Genomic DNA, 23,937 nt, shown 5'->3' on the forward strand with positions numbered 1-23,937 from the left:
AATGCATCATATGTAGAAATGTCTGAACTGTCTTTGAAAAAAAATAGGTACAATCCTGTAGTCACTTGGTTGGGAATAAACTTCACTGAATACAGTGAGACTGATGACTATATGTATGAAATGCTATATGTTAAATCTTTGATTTTAATTAGAAGAGAAGCATTCTACATCAGGATAAAGGATATAACCATCTGAATCTCAGATCTTGATCATCCAAGTTCTGGTTAGCTAGCACTGATTTTCTGCCTCAGTAGAAGTGAGTTTGCTCTGATGCATACCATTTCAATTAATTTAACAAGGTTATTTAATGTGACTTGCCAAGAAAAAAAGGCAAAATTGCTTTCTGAGACTAAATGGGTCTCCTAACTTTGTGAGAGCCTGGATATTCCATCTTCTTTTAATCCCATAGCCAAATAAGAATGCTCACAGTTTTACTGCAAGTATCTCCACTAAATCTGAGCAAGTATCTTTAGTGCAAGTGTCATTTGAACATTATAGTTCTCTGCAGCACTAATGATTTACAAGTGGTTCATCCCTTATAGAACTTACCTCTTTTATTTATAAAATGATTTCATACCTTGTGGTATATGTAAACACATACCCACACTCACACTCCATTTTGAGTAAACTTCAAAAGCTCTCCGATATTATCCTAATAAAGAGGACTCTTGCCTGTTTGTCTGTGTATACACAGACACAGAAATACATTTCTACAGATGAAAAAGTTGTAAAGTTTGCCTTAATTTTGGGAGGTGTTGTTAGGAAAATCAGGATTAAAAAAATTGAGTTTTCCAGTGGCCAGTCCTTTAATCATGAAGTAAAACTCTGTGTTTTGAAACTAAGTTATAGGACCATTATGTTAGTGATGTGTTACAAAAGCAAAACCCACAAAAATCCTACAGTGAGAAACTTACGGGACAAAAAGGTAATAATTAAAAATAATGTCTTTACCTCGGTTAGATTCATGCTAGCAAATTCAAGTTACACTGTTTGGTGGAGGAATTAGTAAGCTGTCCCCACCCGCTTGACATAAACTGCCTAAATGTTGATATCATGGCACTCTGTGTAAGCCTTTTATTAACTTAGCTTCTGCAATATTCTTTTCCTGTCAAAAAGTAGAATGTTTTACTCCAGGGGAGAAGTGAAATGTGATGATTATCAACAATACAGTCATGGAAATATCAGTGTTTCATGGTATTGCTCCTAGACATCGATGAAAAAAAAAATGGAGGACAGGTAATGGTGCAGAAAAACGCAGAATTTAATTCCTTTTCAGCCGATGGAAATCTTCCCTTCCCTTTCAGGCATGAAGGGAAAAAGCCATGCCACAAGCCATGCAGTACAGGTGACATGCAGATTTTTAAAATCATATTTGACACAGTTAGTAAAAACAAAAACAAAACTGCTTTTCTGGTGCAAGTACTATATTTGCTCTTGGGTGCCTTCTGTAGCCAAATGGCAGCTAAATGGCGGTACAGAAAAAAACCTGTCAAGATTCCACAGCAAGTCCAGTTTATATGGCTACCTACCCGTACTGGTCAGGCTGATGCATCATGGGAGCCTGAGCGTTGCCATAGTTGGGATGCTGTGAAGAAAACATGGGGCGTCCGCCAGCCCCAGACTGGCTGGGATAAGCAGGCGACCGAATGTATGGTGGCCTAAAGTAGAACAAAAGAACAACTTCTTTGGATTTGTATTGGACCACAAGCATGAACCAGATGGTAGGGTTCTTCTTGTTTGGCAAACAGCTGTACTGCTTTCTATCACTCCCTGGAACTAAAAAGAAATATGCAGCACTTCCCAACTGTAAAATGGTAGGCTCATGTCACACTCCCTACAGATGTTTCCTTTTTCAATAAAGGTCCAATAATGACTCTGTCATTCTATAGATAAAAAGTATAACAGCGGTCGCTGAGAGATGGAAAAAGTATGAAGCACTGTACTTTGATCATAGAAAGTAGAAGTTGAAAAGCAAATTCTAAAAAATGGAGTTGCGAGATGCCTCGATTATGAAACTAAAATGTTACATATTCCTTATATTAATTATACTAATTTATATCACAACTGATGTTGTGAAATGCAACACTTGATTTTACTGAAAATGGCCCTCTTTTAAAATTAAGAGTTATTTTTGTTTTTACAACCAATTTTACTTCTGTAAAACATGGATTGTTCAAAGCAAAAAAAGAAAAAGTAGACCCACTGGCCTGCTAAATTGCACAGGCTTTAGGTTATTCTTTATGAAACTGTTGGTTTTACATATTAAGAGGACACATTAACAAAAACTAAATTGCTGTTTTATAAATTATGTTCCTCACAGTTCAAACAAGATATACATTCTGAAAGTAATAAAATAAAGGTCAAGCGATCTAATAAAATATTCTTACCCTTTCTGGTAGTAATGGGATTATCTGCATTTTGAGCACTGGTAATGTATATGTAATGCAACGAATGCTTTTTAAAAAAAATGAATATCCAATGTTTATACTTTCTGAAGTATTATAAATACGCATGTTGTTTTATATGCATACATTTAATATACAGATGCATATAAGAGTAACACTGTTTTGCAATGTAATCATGAAATTCCTTTTTCTCTTAATGAACTATCTACTCATTGTAACACACTGAAACCAAAGATACACGTGTCAAAAGAGCATGAGTACGTGTGTTTCCAAGAGGTGCCTATGGGGAAAGCATGGGCAGCACATGGAAAAAAACAGTCTTTGCATATTTTGTAGATCTTAACAAACTGCAATCCAGTCCAACCCATAGTTCAAAGGGTCTGGAGATATTATTCCAGAGGAAGGAGGCTGCGGTTATTGGGCCTGGCAGACAAACTCATGACCTGTCTGAGGAAGAGCTTTCTCATTCTAAAATGACTACAGAACCTGAGTATAGTAATCTAGACACAGGACCCACCTTGTTGTTCGGGATGGCAGATACAACTCAGATATTCTGGTTAATTTACAAAGGTTGGTTGCTACCCACAAGGCCTTAGGTTCCTTTGCCAATGGATTCAGATAAGTGTTCTGAAAGCCTTAGATGTCCAGCGATTAAGATTCCAGTAATGCTGCGTTTTCCTACAATTTATCTTATCACCTTATCACTTGCGTAGACTTAAATGTACCCTTTCAGAGTGGCACAGGTTAACTACAGATAGTTTATATTTTAAACTGTGGGATTTCCTTCTCTAAATATTGTTTCATGAGAGAAAAAGTGCTGTAAAACAGTCAACACGCACCCCTGTCATTTTGGATTGCTTCAACCCATTCTACTTTTCTCTTCTTTTTGCACACAAATCCTTTTTACTTAGCAATTGTCAATGCTTTCAGATTCTTCCCCTTGGAAGCATACCTGCTCTGTGCAGAGTTGGCAGCAGCTTGCATCACTGCTGCAGCTGCCTCCTGGGCCTTACGGTTCACAGTTGGCATGGGCGGTCCCATCCCAGGGCCTCCTTGCTGAGCCAAGCCTGGAGAACTGGGAGTCATACTGCTCATATTTCCAGGAAACGGTCTGCTCTGCATCCCAGTTGATGGCATTCGTCCCAAGGGAATGGTACCGCAAGGCTGGCCTGGACCCTGTCCATGCATCTGGTTGCTGGCATTTATACCCATACCAGGTCCTGGGCCACTGTAACTTGCGTTAGTCACTCCAGAGTATGTTGGCTGTCTGGAGTAGTTCCCTAAAGAAAACAATATAGAAGAGGAAAATAAAGTTACCAGTTTTGAATCTGTGGAAAGAGCTTGCTGGAAAAAGCTGTGCATTGAAATAATTTAGGCAGTGCAAAGTATGCCTATGGAATCCCTAGCTAGTATCCAATATCCGTTAGGCATTGGCATTGCTAGATCTATATCTCTGAAAATTATGTGTTTGCATCAATAGGGATGTATGGCAAACATATGGAAAGCCTGGTGGAGGAGTGTGAACAAAGACAGGCCATGGAGGAAATCATATTAATCATCTTGCAGCACCAGAGCCACAGAGTGGAAAATGCAGAAGTAGCAGCAGAATGACAAGAGGGAAGATATCACAATGATCTAGCTGGACTGGTAAAAAATGGCTACTCTTCCTTTTTGTTCTTTTCCTTTTAAAAAGGAAGCCTTTTTAAAGCCACAAAGATTATATCTCTTCACCCACATCCTATATAAGCTAAGGAACAGAAAGCAGAACAAATGTAGAATCCCATCTTACTATACAATTTTGTTTTGCTTTTTAATAAGAGATCTGGTCTGTTGGGTTGTCTGCTACACTGAATGTTATACAAGTGCTGTGATAATGGGACCAGAATGCCTCTTTCTTAACATTACTGCTCCCTTCTGCCCTTTAAAAATAAATCAAACAACACTATACATTGGTTTTAGAAGGCAAGGATATCTGGGTGATTAGCACATTGGGTTTTCACAACGGAAACACTTGTTTATGTATTTAAACTATAGACCACCTCATCCCAGATGAGTCTGGGCAGCTTTACAAAATTAAAACAGTAAACACAAAACAAGTCCCAGTGTCCATCTGGGGATCTCCAGATTATCTGTTTTTGAAATGTAAGATAAAGTTCTCTTGAGTGCTTGATTCCTGGTGACTACATGGGTTTGTCCATGATGTTCTTGGCAAGAGGCTTTCCACTCTGTTCTTCCAGGCATGTGATTTCCCAGTGTAGTCCTCAGCTTTAGGATTTTCTGGTGGTCTCCCAACCAAGCCTTAATTGGATTCAACCATCTTCTTCATCCAAACTTCCCACCAACTGATGCTCCTGCAAAGCCCTAGGTTGTCATTCAGATACAATGGATACACCATTCCTAGAAGACTTAGGTACTGATATTTTGCTCCCATCTAGCACTGTTTGATACCAATACAATCATGATTAACAGGATTAGTCTGCAGTTTACTATTTGCACCATATTTACAAGTGTCTATTAAGAATCAGGTTTTATTTTCTGCAACTGTATTTGCTGAAAGCAACGAAGAGCATTTCTATTCATATCAGAGGTAGAACAGAAAGCCATCACTGACATTTTTCTCGGTTGTTCCTGATTTGGCATTCACCTTAAGAATTTCCCACAAAACTGCAAAGTCACCCTATGACAGCAAGGAGGAAACTTGGGGAGTAGAGGGAAGAACACTGCAGACCAAACAGTTCTCATAAGCCTTTCATTACCTACTCCTGCTTTACATAAATTTTAACCAAATACTGCATTCAGAATGACATACTAATTAAAACAGAACTTCATCTGATATGATGGCAAATTTTGAGGCTGCAAGTATGCTTTTTAAACACAAAGGTTTTGTTAAATTGAAGCCAAGATGGCAATAATGAAATAATCTTTCAGAAGAAAAAGATGTATACTTCTCTCAACACCTAAATAAATACCAACAATAAATGAGATAGAAAGCCAAGAAAGAAAAGTACAAACTTATTTCCATGTTTCTCTAATAGATTCATAATTTGCTGGCAGTGGCTTTGACAGCAAGCAGATGGATGCACCATTAGATTCAATGAATGGAGCAGATGCTGAGCTAGTCCCCATCAGCTGGGATATCAGGCAGCCAAGTGCAAGAGCCCACACTTTTTAAGTGAGTACTCTTTGGCGCAGCTGCCTTGGACCATTAATAAACAGCCCATTCTTTCTTCAGCCAATGGAGTTCAAATTCCAGCTCATTTCAGCAAATTAGAATGAAATCCAGAAGCATCAGGGCCTCATATGGAGGAAGAAGCTAAGTTGCCAGTAATTTTTTGCTGTAAGACAGCAAAAAATATATGGAAGATAAGAAAAACATTAACATTCAAACTTTGTTTTTGGTAGCTGCTTGATATATTTATTCCTAGGTGGCTCAGTTTAATTGGCCTTGCAGAATTTTGTGCCAAAATTAAGAAAGTACCAAATTAAGAAACATATTGTAGCTCAAGTTTGATTTCAAGCAGGTTCAGCACCACAACCTCTTAAAAACCTTTCATTGCCTTTTACATGATTATATCTGACAAATAATTAGATATATTTAACATAATATGGGTTACCTAAATCTCTTTGCAAAATCTTTTTTCTTATCTCTGCAGTACCTACTTAATTTTGGGCACTAAAGAAATAATAAATATTCCCAGTATCAAACAAAGAAACAAATTAGAAAACTGACTTTAATTCTATAAAAGTTCTTCTATGCAGATTCTAGGTAACTTTCTTGTTATGAGCTGTATTATGTAACAGCTAATTACATACTTCATTTGCCAATGAACTTTCACCTTAGAAGTTAAAATTAAAAAAGCACCAACAGCTACCAGTTTTTTTGGTTAAAATGGATCTGTGCTATGCGTTACGCTGCATGTGCCACTTTAATAATATCTGGGCTTCAGGCAAGAATGGGAAATGTGAAAACATTAATTTCCGTGGTTTCAATTCATAACTTAAAGCATTGTTAACTTTAAAGGGTGGGTAAGAAGTGAACTACCACTTACATTAACATTGTTAATGTCACGTGGCAAACACAGTGTTTGTATAGTAGCCCCGTCATCAGTTAACATACAGTGTTCTGGATGTCAGGCTTTGGAAGTCCTGAGCAGATGGCAGACAAGAAATTCTCTGCAATTTTTACTAGGCGGGATTTTATTTTAAAAACAGTATACCTCACTTCTAAGTTCATATGTATATGAAAGTACTATTCAGTAAGGTTGAGCAAAGCCATCAGAAGGAGCACATCTTAAAATGAGTTAGCATGAGTGAAATATTAAAGCAAACACATCCTTTGGAGAGCTCACACAGCTCTCTCTAGCAGTCTGTGCAACCATGTGTTTGCACAACCACTTCTATTTGCTGGCAGTTCCAGCCAACGTGTGGTTTGAGCTGCACACACACGTAACAGGGGAATGCCTTCGAAGTCGCAAGCTTTCCAAAGGATGTGGCTGCCTTCACACTTTTGAGGAGGAAGGTGCTCTCCTTGTGCACGTATGCTTTGCAAAGTGCTCCTTTCAATTTTTTTTTGCACAGGCCTAGTGTTAGAATTACAGTTTTCTATTCATGAAAGATAAAATCATTTTTGGTTGATTCCAAATCAACCATGGGAACTAAATAACATGGATTTATATTGTGGAAAATTTTAAACACAAAGAAAAAGTAAACTGCACTATAAATCCATGTTATTTAGTTCCCATGGTTCCCTAAATGATTAGTTTCTAATTAAAATCCTGCCATGGAATATCTGTGGTGTGGTATTTCAGAATTTAAAACGACAACGGTATTACTTTAATATATCCAAAAAGACTTTTTAATCAATAAATTTAATTTATCCTGATTCGAATCTATACTTATGCAATTGAATCATACAACAGAATTTCCATAATTGCAATATTTTTGAAAGGCATACACTATTACAACATCATTCTGGGAAAAAGAACTTGGAAATGCAAACTAGCACAGTGAAAAAAATATTTTGACTGACAACGAACTTATAATTATGTTACATTCATAAGTACATATAAAATTTCATCTTATAACCAAATAAATGAAATGTTTATTTATTTATTTAAAAGATTTATATGGCCGCCCATCTTAAACAACTCTGGGTGGCTCAAAACAACTAGAAATAACTAAAACAATAAAACAAAATCCCTGTACCTTTACCGTCCCCTTGGGATGTCCCACAGCAAGCTCCAGTTGCCCTCGTTCCATACTTGCTATCTATTCCATCCTATCCCAGTGCCTCAGTAAAAAGCCAGGTCTTGATGGCCTTCTGAAAAGCTAAAAGGGTGGGGGCCTGCCAAATCGCCAGGGGGAGGATGTTCCAGAAGATAGGGGCAGCCACGGAAAAGGCACTTTTCTGAGGTCCCACTAGGTAGCAGGATTTCAAGGAAGGAACCTGCAGTGTGCCTACCTTATCTGATTTGTGGGATGGGCAGATATTCTTAGGGAGAGGTGGTCCGACAAATAACCAGGTCCCATGCCATGCAGGGCTTTAAAGGTGATAACCATCACCTTGAATTGCACCTGGAAGGAAACTGGAAGCCAGTGCAGCTCACACAATAAAGGTGTAACATGGACGAACCTATGAGCACCCAATACTGTGCGTGCTGCTGCACTTTGGACCAGTTATAACTTCCGAGTGGTCTTCGAGGGCAGCCCCATGTAGAGCACATGTTATCACAATGGAGGTGTTATTCATGTTATCATTCAAATGGGGGACAGAAAACAAAATGTTTAAAAGGATATCTGGATATGAAATTAAAATTAATTCAGACTCAGGAAATGGATAGTAAGTAATTACTATATAGCAATCACTTTGCAAAATTTATTGTCCATCAAGGTGAGATTTGGTTAATGTTATACACTTTATTGTAAATGGTTTCATTCAGATTTAACATTTTGGACACGCTTGAGAGGAACAAAAATCCATAGAGGGTGAGCCAATAAAAATCCAATTTGAAACACCACAAAAATGAAGGCTTCGTATCATCAAATATAGTTCTTCATTGTTCCTCTAAGGGCCAATTTATATATTGCAATCTTCATTCAGAGGCTGCAAAAAAGACTTCCTTTTGGATCATTCAGTCTTTCAGACTTAATATTTATTCATTTATATTCCATTATGTAAATTATATAATCCATTATATTCATTTATATTTTAGCAAACTTATAGTGGTCCATAATGCAACATCCTAAAAGTCTCTTTCTCCATACACTGGCTTAAGCCAGTGCACATTATCTCCTTGCCCCAGTACACAAGATGTTGGAACTTTCCAAGATCCTTTGCCTTAAACAATAAAAAGAGCTTTGGCCAACATATCATGCAAGGGATCTTGAAAAGTTCTGACAACTTGTGTAACTCTATCATTGAAGTGTTTTTGGTATTTATTTTGTTATAAACATTCTCACAAGAGGCTACAAATTGGCTCTGACTGCTATAAGATAGTGTGTGTTTCCATCAACAATTTGGAGCATGTCCACCCTTCCTTAATATTCAGCCATGAGCTATAAAACAACATAACCCAAAGACAGCTCCAGTTCCTTTTAAAGTGAATATTGCAATGTTCTTGTGACTCTTGTAAATAGCTGCAATGGTTGACTGTAACTTGCAAACAGTACTGTAGACTGTTGTGACTGAAGCTTTCGTGCTATTAATTTTATCCATATCTATATTCTTCCCATCAAGGGGAATGAAGATTACGAAATTCATCAGTATCATGTTTGGCTAATCTTACTTCTATAGAAAAGTACTAAAGCTTTCAGAAGGAATCCAATGATCTTTTTGTATTATTTTAAGATAAATGCTTCAGTAATTAGATAATGTATTATTGATTTTATTGTAGTTTCTTTCTTTGATTGTTGTGAGCTGCCCAGTGTTGTTGAGAGTTGGGTGGCATACAAGTTTAATAAATAACAATAACTGACTTTCTAATCTATTTGTTTAGATAATGCTCCTGATGTATGTAAGAGCTGCCTCCATCACAAACATGCATAAAATCATCACACCATTTCACTGAAATATGTCAGTCAATCTCTTTTGTATTACATATGCTAACAACAGAGAGCTGCTTATTCTAGTAAAGTTGATATGAAAATGTGGATACAGAAAACATATTTAAAGTTTGGCAGACAGCAACACAAAGTTGCAGGATGTAACATTCAACAATGGAACAGAAAAATGGTCAGCTGAGCACATGGCTGCTTCATCATATAACAGATTACTTACAATTTCAGGCAGCCCATACTCTTAGCTTTATGAGATTATGTTACAGTAATTGTTCAGAATATTCCATCATCTGCTAAGGTAAAAAGAAGCTGGTACAATGATCTAATTTATGATGGCGAGGTAAATGAAAGCTGCAGAATCACTGCAAGCCTCCTTCAAACTGAGCTTGATTCATGGTGACTTCATGGATATAGTCATCTATTTTCCCTTAACAATAATATAGAAGGGTTTGTCACTACCTTCTGGGATGCTTTTTCAGCTTCCTAGTCTAGCCTATAGCCTTGATATTCCCAAGAGATCTCTCTTCCAAATACTAATCGAGTCTGATCCTGATTGGTTTCCAAGCCCAAGTCAGCCAGGAGCTGCTTCTTGCTGAGAAGCCACAGCAATTTTTTTTTCCAATTGCCAATGAACTGAGTAAACTGAACCATCTGTGCTAGAAGTAAAAAAGAAAACTTCTTTCAAAAGGAAGGTCCTCATTCAGTTTGCTGTTTTTTACTGTGACATGGATCTATGCCAGGCCCATTTCTTAACTGCATTGGTGGCTGTTGCTCTTTAAGAAAAATCAGGCACATTTTGGAAGGTTTAGTTGTATCACTGCCAATTTTAGTACTCACACATTAAGAACTAAACTAACACTGATCATCCAATAACTTTCAAATATATGCATGATACAATCTATCTAAAAACATTAACACCCTTAACTTGATGAGTTCAAAGTAGTATCTTACAAACATAGCTGCAAAATGTGCAGTAATATAATGCAAACATTTTCCCCTAATTTCTTAGCTACTGAGGACAGGTCCATCGCAAGATATATACATGTTTTCTCCAGAAAAAAAATCTGATGCTATGTGAAAGCTACTTCTGATTGTGAAAAATTATTAAGAATTTATCAAAAAAGTATTCTGCATCTTCTATGTATATAGCAAACAAAAAGTTTTTCCAACAGGAATGATTTTACAAAAATCCTTCTGAAGAAAAATGGTATTAAGATTGAACAAACAGTTTTCGTTCTACTTGGTTTCATTTCTATGTCTGTCAAAGAAGCATTTTCTTTTCTGGACTAGGACCCGCTCTTGGGCTACACTCCTGTCACATTGGTGGAGCTACTGGTTGGAGCAACTGCAAGCTACCTGCACTGCAATTATCTATAATAACCTCAGTGGAACTCCAGGGCAGTGTCAAACAGCATGAAGTTGCAGCTACTCAGGGTAGAGTATAAAGGGAGTCAGGATCAAACTGGAGGTGCTGAGATCTTGAAAATGTCTGTGGTTGATGCCAAACCTGCCTGGAGCTATTCCTATATCTTACATTAGTCCATAAACATTAAAGTTAAGAATTACGGAAGAAGAAAGACTTATGAACTTGTTCTTTCCCTATCTCCTGGGGTTCTCATGTGAAAGACACTTAGGTTAGGTGACTCCATTAAGATAGGCAATTTTAGCTCTTACCACTTTTCCAAAAAAAGGAGAAGAAAATATTATACCCCAACCCAGAATATGCAATGTGGTATTTCCAATCAGCTTTTAACAAACAAAAGCTGGGATAGGAAGTATGTATTTCTATTCCTTTGTGCTAGCATTTTTAATTATGATATTGCAGGAAAAAATGGAAGGAAGGATATTTCTTAAAAATTACGCTTTATTGCATTTAGATGGGATTTTAAAGGGAAAAAAATGGAAAAGCTAAGCATGTTTTAAACAACTATTTTCCAACATGGTCAAAAATAAAAAGTTAGAATATATATATAAAAAGAAAATATGACCACCATCTTTTGCATATAACTCATTTTTCTGCAGAATAAGCAATCATGTACAAAACTGATCAAACATTGATTAAAGCCAGGTCATTTCCTATGTTAATTATTTTACCTTGTGGTCCATATTGGCTCATCTGAGTTCCATAGGTACCACTTGAATTACTCTGGGGAAAGCTCCCAATTCCAGAATGCATTTGACCTCCAGGTGAAGGATGTGGTGACATAGAAGGCCCAGTCTGCTGAGGTGCATATTGTGACAACTGAGGGTTTCTTTGAATGCCTGTCAGAAAACCTAAAGTTAAATAGACACGACAGAGGGAAAAATTAGAGACCTCCATATTAATAACTCGAGTTAAGGTTAATATTGAATGTTGTCAGTACTTTCTTTTGTATCACATGTCATTATCTACAAAAAGCTGCAGCATGAGTTATAGAAGTATTCAAACCCTGGAGTCCCAAGTAACTAACCAACCATGGCATTCTATCCAAAGTAATAATTATGTGGTTTGGACTTTATCACATCCACACAAATAAGGCAACACTATATGAAGATGATTAATAAATATTAGAATAAAAATAGATGAGAAGACAGGAAATTCCAATTATTCTTAATAGCAATTGCCCAAGCGTACTTTTTGCAAATCCCTTCTAACCTATATGAAGAACATAACAACCTTTCAGAACATAACACTATACACATGCCTATAATTCCTCCAGCATCTGTTGTTCATTTTCTGCCTCTGTAACACAAAAGACTGCCGTTATTGTCCTATTCTCTGTTTGAGGAGTTGTGTCTACTGCTATTACCAGAAAACACTTATCTGTTTCAGGAATGCTTTGGGGGTGATTAAAGGGGGAATCTAAACTGTGCATTAACAATTCATATTGAGAAGATCATGGGTTTACTACCTCTAATGGGTCAGTTAATCTGTGCATCATGTCACCACTACTAGCTCTGCCCACTTCTGGCCCCCACCATAACACAAAACCAGTGCAGACCCCGGGTCAAAAAAGATGCTCACCGCTGCTTTAAATGTAGTGCAGTTAGAAACAAAAAACATCCAAAGATCTTTGTTAAGAAATATGGACATTAATTTTACGTTTTAGTCAAATACTATAATTCACCACAGACAAAAATATACACACAGAGTTTACCTCATCTCTGAAGATACTTTTGGCCATGAGAGTTCATTCTCTCACCCACCAAATGCAGTGCACACAAACATCCTGGCCTGGCAGAGTCAAAACTTTAAAATATCACAGCACTTAAATAAGATACATTCTGGCTGCTATTTCTAATATCCCTTATGACTGGGGTGATATATTGTCAATAGCACCAAAATTTTGCATTTGGTCTTCTGCCTCTATCACAGTATTGATTTTATTTACTTTAGTACTGAATTTATACTCCACTTTTCTGTCTATCTGTACCCTCAAGGTGGCTTCCACAAATTTTAAAAAATATCACACATAAAACATAACTGTAAAAGCAATGTAATTGAAATCAAAAACAAAATTTAAAACCAACATCAATACAATAGCATTGAAATAAATAGCAATTAAAAGCTTCATGAAAGAGAGGTGCTGTTGCTACTTTCTTAAATACAGGGAAAGAAGGGGCCAAACAAACCTCCTGTGGGGAGTGTATTCAACAGCCTGAAGCCTTACAGGAGAAGCCATCTTCCATGTACCTGACAGATGAACTCTTGGCAGTGAAGTGTTCACCAAAAAGGTTCTGCTGCTCAAAGTAACCAATCATGTTCACGCTGGGAGAGACAGACCCTCAGGTAGTTGGATTCTAAGCCATTTAGGGCTTTAAAGATCAATACTAACACCTTAAATAATGCCTACAAGGTACCTGGCAGCCAGTGCAGATCTTTCAGTACAGGCATTGCACGAGGTACAGTATATGCATTGATTATCTGCCTCGCCTCCACACTTTGCAATAACTGTTTTTTTCAGAGAATTTTCAAGTACAGCCTCATTCATTCATTCATTCATTCATTCATTCATTCATTCATTTGTTTTCTATCCGGTCTTTATTATTTTTATAAATATCTCAAGGCGGTGAACACGCCTAATACTCCTTCCTCCTCCTATTTTCCCTAAACAACAACTCTGTGAGGTGAGTTGGGCCGAGAGAGAGGGACTGGCCCAAGGTCACCTAGCCGGCTTTCATGCCTAAGGCAGGACTAGAACTCTCAGTCTCCTGGTTTCTAGCCCGTTGCCTTAACCACTAGACCAAACTGGCTCTCCTATTATGCATGTTGCATTAGTCAAAACAGATTGTAAGCAAGGCATGGATAAATGTCACTAAACCTGAGTGACTCAAAAAGCATTTCAGTTCACCAGCCATAGTTTTGCAAACATGTTTATTTTATTTAATCAAACAATTTATCCAGCCACCCATCTCATGAATGTGACTCTGGCAGGCTAACAACTATAACAATACAAGAAAACAATACAAGAAAAAAAGTAGAAGAGGGTAAAAACCTACAATGGTCACAGAGGATAAACCTAGACAAAACAATTGACAAACACCTCCTAATCCCCAGGATCTGGAGCACATCCAGGTCCAACTCTTTATGAAAAGCCAGCAAGGTCGAGACCAATGTAATCTTGCACGGCATGGTGTTCCAGAGGGCAGGTTGTTCCTTGCCTGTAAATCCAGTAACAGATGGGGTCAAAAAGTGCTTCCAAACTGTGAACCTGGTCTTTCTGGAAAGTGTAATCCCATCCAAAACAGGTTTTAGTTCAAGTCTTACCAATATTATCTTTGCCTTGTCTATATTTAATTTCAGCTTCTTCTCCTTGATCCAGCCCACTGTAAGATTAGGCAACATTCAAGAATACTGATTACTTCCTTGGGGCTGGATGAAATAGACCTGTACAGTTGGGTGCCATCAGGATATTAATGCAATCCCATCCCAAAGCTCCAAATGAGCACCCTTAGCCATTTCATTAGATATTAAACATCATAGAAGAGAGAATCCTGTGGGATACCACACTTCAATGATATAAGTGTAAAACTATAGAGCACTAGAACCACTTTTTAGGTACATCTTGTAAGGAAGGACTAGAACCACTGGAAGAAGTGACTTCGGGCCCATCCCCACCAGATGGCTCAGAAAGGTATCATACTTGATGGTATTAAAAGCTACTGAGAGATCCTGGAGAGCTAGCAGAGCCATACTACCAAAATCTACATCAGGGTGTGACCAAAGCTGTCTCAGTACTAGGCACCACTTCACCATATCGAAGAATAGAATTATTTAAGACTGGTCAAGCAGGACTTTTTTTTTCTCTAAAGCAGAAATCTTTAACTTCCTTCTTTAAAGCAGGCAAGAACATATCCCACACTCAAGGAGACACTGAATACTTCCCTCAATGATGATGGGGTCAGTCTAAAACCTGGCCAGTTTAATCAATCTGGAAAGGCAAAGGCTGAGCAACCAGAAGGTGACCTTTTAGCTCACCACATATTCTGTCCATGTCCTCAAGAAATACAAGCTGAAAAGAATTCCATATGAACAGGATAAGCAGTTGTCAAGGTTATCACCTCATGATCTGCCTCAACACTAGAAACCAAATTGATGCAAATCTAATCAACTTTGTTTGCAAAGAATGATGAAAATTGCTCACAATGTATCTTCAACATTTCTGGATTCTGTTCTCCAATAATCTGATGGAGATGCCATACAGTATGAAAAAGCATCACTGTCCTGTTCACTGCAGACACAACAGAGATCAAGAAATTTGCCCTGTTTAACTGCTGTCACTGGTATTGAGTAGGATTTCAGATAAGCCATTTAAAATACCCCACTCCATGTTTGATTTAATCCCTCCTGAGAATTCCTCCACTTGCACTCCAGCCCTTTCCCTACCAATTTCATTGCTCTCAGCTTCCTGGTACATCAAGATGCCGCTTGAGTTCTGCTATAACTAGTTGTGCTTAGCTGCAATAGTGCCAACTGCTAGGGCCATCTCTGGTTCCACAGATTGGTTTGTTGTTCAACAGAACTGCTAACAGATGGGGGGGGGGAATTCCCCAAGCATATTCAGGAAACCATTTAAACAAACCATTTTCACTCTTCCTCCACCTATACAGAGGTTTATGCTAGTCTAAAACTGATCAGAAAGTTATCTATGACAATAAGGTTACAGAAAGCTCTTCCACTGTCAGATCATTAGTATAGAAGTTTCAATACTACCATCCTAATCCTGCTAGAACCATTGTGTCCAAAAGCAGGATTAACTTAATTAATGCTTCAGTAATATTGTGTTTTACCTAAATTGTGTTTCATCAGTTTTGTCACTATATATATTTAAGTCAGTTATGCATATATAACTTCTCTCAAAGTTCTAATAAGTGCTGAATTTATAAAACAATGGGAAAGAAGCATACGAGAAAGAAATGGAAAATGGGAGTAAAAATAAATCTGAATAATCAAGAGTTCTAATATTTCACATATACACATACACATTCCTTGCTAAGCAACATATTTGCAAGGAAGTATTTAAACATAAAAAGCTATTTTGATCTGCCAGCTACAGTCACAGCCTCTTACAAATATGACAATATTTAACATGTTTCAGTGACAACTTTTGTTTTCCTATTGAACCTGTTAGCACATGATGACAGTCCTTCTTGGACTAGCAAAATCAAACATGAGGTTGATAAATATATTCTAGCATGCACACTATTATTAAATGTACAGCCATTTGAATTAACAGTAACCAAATCTGAACAATCTGGTGAATGAGAAGATACTGATAATAGACACAGCATGCTTCAACAGCAATGAGCTTTCATGCAAAGGATCCATTAGGCTCAAATGCTGAAGGCCACTCTGATTATTTAACTAGCTGTCACAGGACAAAAGGCAATTCTAAATGCAAGTTCGGATTGATTGGCCACTTGTGAAATAGGCTCAAACTTTCAAAGGAGTTTATCTCCTCAGAATATAAGAAACATTAAATGATATTTATAGATGACAGAATAGATCATTAACAAAACACTATCTTTAAACATTTGCATTAGCAGAGCACTTGCCTCACTGGACAGGTAGAAGGTATTATAAAATCAATTGGAACAGAATCAAAGAAGCAGTGGAAAATGAAGTCAGGGTGCTCCTAATAACACACCATCAACAACTTCACAAAATGTCAAATTCTGAATTTTAAAACCAGGGAAGATGAGGCTTTAAATGTCTATGGGAAGAAAAACCATGTCAATGCAAACCCTAACTCATCCCTTTTAACTTTACAGACACCTCCCCCTGCTCCCCCCCACCTTTGCTTCCCAGTTATTTCATTTTTGCTGGTACAGCAGCCACAGAAATTAAGGATTTTTGGCAAGCAATTTTATTAGCTAACATAAACTTCAAGCTGTTCTAGTGGGCATTTTTGGGCAGTAGTAAACCAATAAAGATTCACTGGGCTACAATAACAAACTTTTTGTTTGGCACCCCAAACATTTAAATAATAATGGTTAACATTTGCATCTTGCTGACACAGCCTTTTGCATAAATTCAACTAAAGATGCTTTAAAGATGCTACTTTGGTGAAATAACTCTCATGCAGCTTGTCATCTTTGCACATTTGTCTTCTACTGAAAAGGCTGCTAAGGATGCCAAATTTCTTGAGAGTGGAGAGGTTTGTTTCACTGCTTATATATTTTAAAATCCTCTATTTTAATTCTGTATCCGGTCTTTGGTCTTTATTTGTTTATCCATTCCTCTTCACAAACTGAATTGCTTTGGTAAAGGCAGAAAATAATGACCCAACTAAAGCTTTAACCAAGACCCCCTGGTGTTCCACCAGCTGTGCTATTAAGTTAAGTGGCTGAATCTCTCAACCAATTCTCTTTCTGATAGGACAAAAACCTCATCTACATACGGCAGCAATGATGTTTAAATATATCCCCTCCTCTTCTTTATTCTCTTCCTGTCTAAGCCTCAAAATTAATATCATCTATCATTGATAAATTGGAATCGGGGGAAGGATTAGACAGATCACCCAGATGGTAGCCTGGGAAGAAAAATCCAACTTTCCTTTATACAAATCTTGCTTAATGCTGTCAAGTAAACTGTAAAGTGATGCATAAAAGAGTCCATATTCAAAAACATGAGTAGCATATAGTTAAACTGTGAACCCTTAATCTAGTATTTCATGATTGCTAAATTGATCCAAGGGTAAACTGTTTTTGGTAACAAAACTGCTAACTTCTGTTTCCCAACGATTTACTGGGTAAATTGATTACTTGTGCATTGCAGGTATTTAGAAAACATAGTTCAAAACACCTTCCCATTGAATATATTTCTTCAGCCTCTTCTGGTCTCTAGCAGAGTCCTAGCAAATGTCCAAGAAAACCATAATTGCTCTGAATGAGATATGATTATAGAAAACCATAAAGATCAGCAGTACCTTTGTATCGCTGAAGAGTTTCTGAAATCAGACCTAGAAAGAGCTCACCTTAACAATTGCAAGGGCCACTGGTTTTGTAGGACTTCTTGTTGCTGCTTTTCTAGGATTTCTTCTTTCTGTTCCCAATTACTGTTGCTTTTCTAATTATTTGTAATTAGAGATAGAGGAGGATACATCTTTCCAAACTGGCAACTCTCCATTCAGAGCCTACTCCAAGGATGTATGGCATTTCATTATACACATGACCACGTGATAATGCCTAACTGAAGTATCTGCTCTGTGATGTCAACGCCCATATTTCAGGGTTTCAGCTTGTATCAGCTTTATCATTAGTACTGTCTACCTGGTCTAGGTACACTGTCATGATCTACAAGGCAAACTGGTATATTATTTATAGCGAACCAGAGGGACAAGTACTCAGTTTGAGTTATCTTCCAACTTCCTAGCAACCATGCTAGAGAAGGATGAATGGATGGTTCCTTGTTAGGATCTCTCTAACTTACAAAGAATAGTGGTACTACAGATGTGGGTGACTGAAGGCAGTCAATTAAGAATAAAATGCATGGTAAACTGCCCATTAAATTTACCAAAGAGCCAGTCTGGTGTAGTGATTAAGGCATCAGGCTAGAAACTGGGAGACCAGAGTTCTAGTACTGTCTTTGTGCCTTAGGCACAAGGCCAGCTGGATGACACTGGGCCAGTCACTTTCTCTCAGCCCCAGGAAGGAGGCAAGGGCAAACCACTTCTGAAAAACCTTGCCAAGAAAACTGCAGGGACTTGTCCAGGCAGTCTCTGAGAATCAGACATGATTGAATGGATAAAAAAAAAATCACCAAAGAGTTGCGTAGAGTTGTTTGGAAAACTGAAGTGCCCTATAAACTGAACAAACAAACAAACAATGCCTATAGAATGGAAAGGAGAGACTTTAGTTCCCTCCTGAACCAAAACTCATTCAGAGCAAAGAAACTTTTGCTGACTTTTTGGCAGTCAGGAAGTTGAAGATACGTCTCTGTTTTCCGAGTACTTGCTAGCTAAGATGGCAGGGAGATTCTTGGCTCTTCCAAATAATCATCAACTTTGCTACATTTATTTCTGTCTATCCATAAAGACAGTAAGTTGAGAGAGAAACAGATTTATTCTGAATTCCAAATGAAGACAGATTAATTGACAAGACTGGTTCAAAGCAATTGAAATAGCAGGCTGCTGGCAGTAATTTGAATGCACAACTAATCCTGGGAACCAGAGAGTAAAAGCAAAATGCAAGGATTCATCATGAAGACAGTACGAGTGCAAGGGAGGGAGGGAGGAAGGAAGGAAGAGTAAGGAAGGAAGAAGAAAAGAAAGGAATTTAAATGTTTCTGGAGATGGGAAAGGATAAGTTAAAAGGCAATATCCAGATAATACGTCACAGACAGATTTAATAATAAATACCAGCTCTGTGTATACTTTGAATATACTGAGAAACCTGGGGAGAAAAATCACGTGAAAAACGAGGGCTTTCACTTGCATTGCCAATGAACTCAGTTGGGAGTGTGTGATAAGAGTTCTGAATAGTAATTCTGAAAGTGGCTGACAAGGAAATGGAATAATAGTATTTTGTGTTCTGTGAATAATTATTAAATCTACCTAGGCAGCACTGGAATGTATACAAGATGAGCTCATTTCCTACAGTAACTGCTTGGAATTTTTTTTTTAAAGGCTCATTTTGCCCTGAGAAAACCATAGGATATATTAGGCTCTGGAATGTGGTTGTTGTCCTTGGAACATGACTTGGAATGCAAGTATGGGGTATTGTCTGAAAATCTTCAGACATGTCCAGTATTAATAGGGACATTGAAGATGAAGCCATCAAATTTAAGGAAACAGGCAAAACATAGAAATAAGCCATGTTTTTTGGAACAGAAGCATCTGCCTTATGCCAACTCAGACCACCTTAGAATTATTTACATTAACTGGCAACAGCGCTTCAGAATTTTTACTGGAGGTTTTCTTCAAACCTTACTTTAGAAAAGATCAGAGATTGGATTGGGAGAACTTTGGAAACAAATCACGTGCTGTAATATTAAGTTACCATCTTACTGATGATTATTGTGTTCAAGACTAGTATTGTAACAAGGGGTAAAGGGGGTATGACTGATTCTTTTAAGTCTGCTGGTTGCCCTTTGGTCAAAAGGAATCTTCTTTATGTTCCAGTTCAAATGACTGTCAGGGACTGGCACTGCCTTTGTCATTGTGGCACTTTTTAAAAGAATTGTCCTAGGTACAAAAGGTTCAACAAGATCAACAGTCTGGTAAGAAAACAAAACACAAAAAGAATCCAAAACTGGGGAGAGAGAAATCTTAATCACCAAGTTAAATGAAGCAAATGTAATCTGAACATAATTGAATTGTTCCACAAAGTTGAAGAAGGGGAAGGTTACCAGTGATATTGCTCAGGATGCCCTGAGCCACACAGATATACAAGGGCACCCCTCTGGAGAATTAGGATTGCATACCAGTTTTTACTTTTTCTAACCTCTAGAAGTTTCTAATATATTATTCTGTACAGGAAAAGAACTGGGATAGCACAGGAATTACAGAAAATAATGGACATGATTTTGCATCAGTCTGAACTATTTCACAGCACTTTGCAAGTAGAGTTCCCTTCCTCATTGCCCTTAATATATAGTGTTGTTCATGCAGTTGTGCCCAGCCTTCCACAGAAGTGGCTGAAACCCACACAATTAAAGGATATGTATTATCCTTTAATGCTCTTTTAAAGTACAGATTAGTTTAAATTGATATTTTGTATATGGACATAAAGATAAATCAACGATTCTACACCTTAAATAAGCACTTCAATAGTTTTAAGTTTATGTAAGGATTTACCACTTTAAGTTAACAAGTTTACTAACCTAGAGAAACCCAGATTTCAAAACTAACAAGAAGGAAACTCACTAGGACAGAGATGAAATTCAACAGAAACTTTATTGCAAGCTTAACAAAAGTTTCACCTCATGTAAAATCTTTCAGCAAAGAATGGTTCTGATTTGTTTCTTATTAAAGTCTGGAGCTGAGGATTTAGCTATCAGTAGAAATGTTTCTACTGAGGTGACTTATTGTCAGCAATTGTACTAAAGCAGAATATAATCCAGTTGCTCCCCCTGCTCAACAACAATAACAAAAATATTGTTTCAGATGAAGTAAATGGAAATTCATCTGCAGGAAAATGGAACGGTTTACCAAAGGAAAGAGCCCAGTAACTAGCTGCTACATTTGTCTAGAGATTTGATTTTAGGTTTTTATTCTGTTGATATGATTATTTAGTTCAAGCTTGTCTTCTTCCTCCAAGCAGTTGATGAAGATGCTGCCTTTTATCTTTGCATACACCCTGCCTGTTCATTTTTCTATGAAAAAGCTTTTTTGCTGCACATTTAACAAATGCCAAAATTAATCAGCTGAGTCTCAAGATGCAGTTGGCTGGGAATGCGTATGGTGGTCAGATTCGCTTGAAGCTGACATCTATCAGGTGCTGAACTGGCACTGAGATTCTCCCAGAGTTGAGCTAGTTTGGTACTCTGATATTCCTTTTAAAATTGGTAGCAGCAGCAGCAGCAGCAGCAGCAGCAAACTAATCTTTTGTCCTTGACAAGCATTGGGTGTCACCAGATCAAAAATTATCATGGCAACCTTCTAAACCAGTGAACTAATTCCCAATACCGTATGTCCCTGAATCCTTGACAGGTTAAGAATCAAAAATTAAAAGACACTACCAGACTACAGCTGCTTTACGATGTTAGTCATGATGACTGCTCTCATCTCCCTTGGTTTTGTGAATGAAGCACTTGTTCGACTCTTCTTCACTACATTCTAATATACTACATGTGGTCTTGCTCTTGACAGCCCCTTAAGCTATATAGCATATTTCAAATTCTCCCTAACCCCACAAAACCTCATTAGTGGAAGTGCTGTTCTTCTCAGAGAGGAACTTCTGGCGAGCGAACAGGGCCTTTTTCACAGTTGGCCAAAAGCTGCTGAATTAACGATCTCTAGAAACGTCCATCGATTATCCCTGCAGGCTACATGATCACTGCACAAATGATTACATACCACTGGAGCACTTGGGTAACATCTATATAGTGGAAATTGCTTCTATCTCATACCAGTGTTAGTGGTAAGCAAATATACATTGCATGCATTTGCATACCATTACTTTGCTCCTTTCCCTGTGCAAATAAACCAGAAAAAGAAGCCAGAAGGTGCAATTGTGCATAGTGTCAGCAAATTGGGAACCCTGCTGGAGAGCTTTCAAACAAACCAGATTTAAAAGCAAAGTTTAAAATGATTTTCATGTTACTGTAGTTCTGCTTTGGATTAACCCCCCCCCCCCAAAGAATATAAAAATATGAAGTAACTGTATAAAAAATACAGAATAACAGTGTGAATAGGTTTATTATGCTCAGGATCAGTTGTAAATCCTCCTCAGAAGAAAAATGGAATAGAATATCCTCTTAAGATCAAAAACAGACCTACTCGAAAGTGCTTTTAGAGTTGCAATTTGATTAGGAGTTTTCTTCCTTTGCATCTCACTTAGAGATGGCAAATAGATGTCAGGAAAAAGAGACTTTTTATCAATGTCAGTACTAAATGATGATGGAATCTGAGTTGGGAATGTGAGGGAAAAATTCCCTAAGTTGTACATATGACTTCCATAAAGATAAATGTGTTTGTTTCATTAAATGAAAATAAATGCATGATGAAGTGACAGGACATAGATAATAGAAGTAAAGAATTTTAAAAGGAATAAGTAAATCAAGAGCTTGAAGCAACAAAAATTCAGTTTGCCACTGTGCATCCAAAAAGGCATAAAGAGAACATCAAAATGCCAGAGCACATCCTTTCTGTTTCTGCTTCTTCCTGGATAACAATCTCCACCCCACTGACATTTACTACATTGCAACTCTTGATAAATATCACGTCTGTGAAGATCTAAATAAGAACTTGATTTTGAGATAATGCTTACATGCAGGTGTGTCAAATAGATCAAGGTTTTCTTTGGCAACACCTGGATTCTATAAGGCTCCAATTTGTTACCCACTGTGATTCTTTGCAATCCACTTTTTTTCAAACACACTTATGGACCCCTTTCCTTCCTGTCCTTCCCCCATTTAAAAACCAATGGAAAAAAGCAAGATAAAACACTAACACTAGATGCAGCACATAAATGATAGGAAGGAAAAAAAAGAAAAGAAAAGGAAGAGCCCAGAGGAAGAAGAATGTAAAGCTGAATATTGGCAAAGGATGGCAAACACAAGGGTGTTTTTTTCCAGAAACTGTCATGATGGGTACCTTCCGTGCAGATCTGTCAGGCACAGAATGGTGCCATGAAACTGCCTCCAGCAATGGAATACATTTTCTAGCATATCACAGCATTTGAAATAACATCAGATCTACTTGCAGTCCATGTCCAAACAAGGGAAAAAAAAGTTCTCAGTAGTCCTATTTTAGTGCATCTCAAGGACTAATTAAATCCTCATTACTTTCTTCTAATTATTCCAGAGCTTTGGGATTTTCTGAGGAAATCTCTGATGGTGCATCAGATGAAAAGGGTTAAATAACCTGTGTTGATTTTGAAACTCCAGACCTTTAGCATATCATCAACATTATCATGAATATTTAACTATGTACCGCTGTGAAAATTATAAAGAGAAAACAATTAAAAGTTTTTTTAATTAATCCTGACCCATATATATTTTCCTTAATAAATAAAGGCTTATAAAGCATCCTCTTCATGAAAATGTATGCCAGAGTAACAGCATGAGACCATTTAATGTTTCCATTAGATTCTGTATTTTTAGCTGTTCCCTATGTACTATTTTAATCTAAGCATGATGAAACAGGGCATACTTATTTCAAACCAAGAAGAGCACCAAGGGTGCCAAACAAATGGTTTTTGCAGGAGTTCTCTAAGAATATAGGAATATAGTTAATCACTTTTCATTAATCCTTTAATAAAATGTCAGTTTTATATTTCATTCTTACTGAGAAATTACCTGTGTTAACCTGTACAAAAAATTGAAATAATATTT

General features: G+C 37.4%; 1 protein-coding gene across 2 annotated transcripts in view; it reads right to left on the reverse strand.

Moving 5' to 3' along the window:
- ARID1B (AT-rich interaction domain 1B) overlaps nucleotides 1-23,937 on the reverse strand; it is a 422,870-nt gene that overhangs the window by 67,424 nt on the left and 331,509 nt on the right. The window contains exons 8-10 of one of the 2 annotated variants that reach the window (XM_063308100.1): nucleotides 11,556-11,735; nucleotides 3,358-3,685; nucleotides 1,530-1,658 (exon numbers count right to left, since the gene is read on the reverse strand). In XM_063308100.1, the coding sequence (XP_063164170.1) occupies nucleotides 1,530-1,658; nucleotides 3,358-3,685; nucleotides 11,556-11,735 (637 nt within the window). The remainder of the gene's footprint in view (nucleotides 1-1,529; nucleotides 1,659-3,357; nucleotides 3,686-11,555; nucleotides 11,736-23,937) is intronic. The other variant, XM_063308110.1, reaches the window with a different exon arrangement.

The sequence above is a fragment of the Candoia aspera genome, chromosome 1 (genome assembly GCF_035149785.1).
Source record: "Candoia aspera isolate rCanAsp1 chromosome 1, rCanAsp1.hap2, whole genome shotgun sequence".
In the NCBI taxonomy this organism is placed as follows: domain Eukaryota; kingdom Metazoa; phylum Chordata; class Lepidosauria; order Squamata; family Boidae; genus Candoia; species Candoia aspera.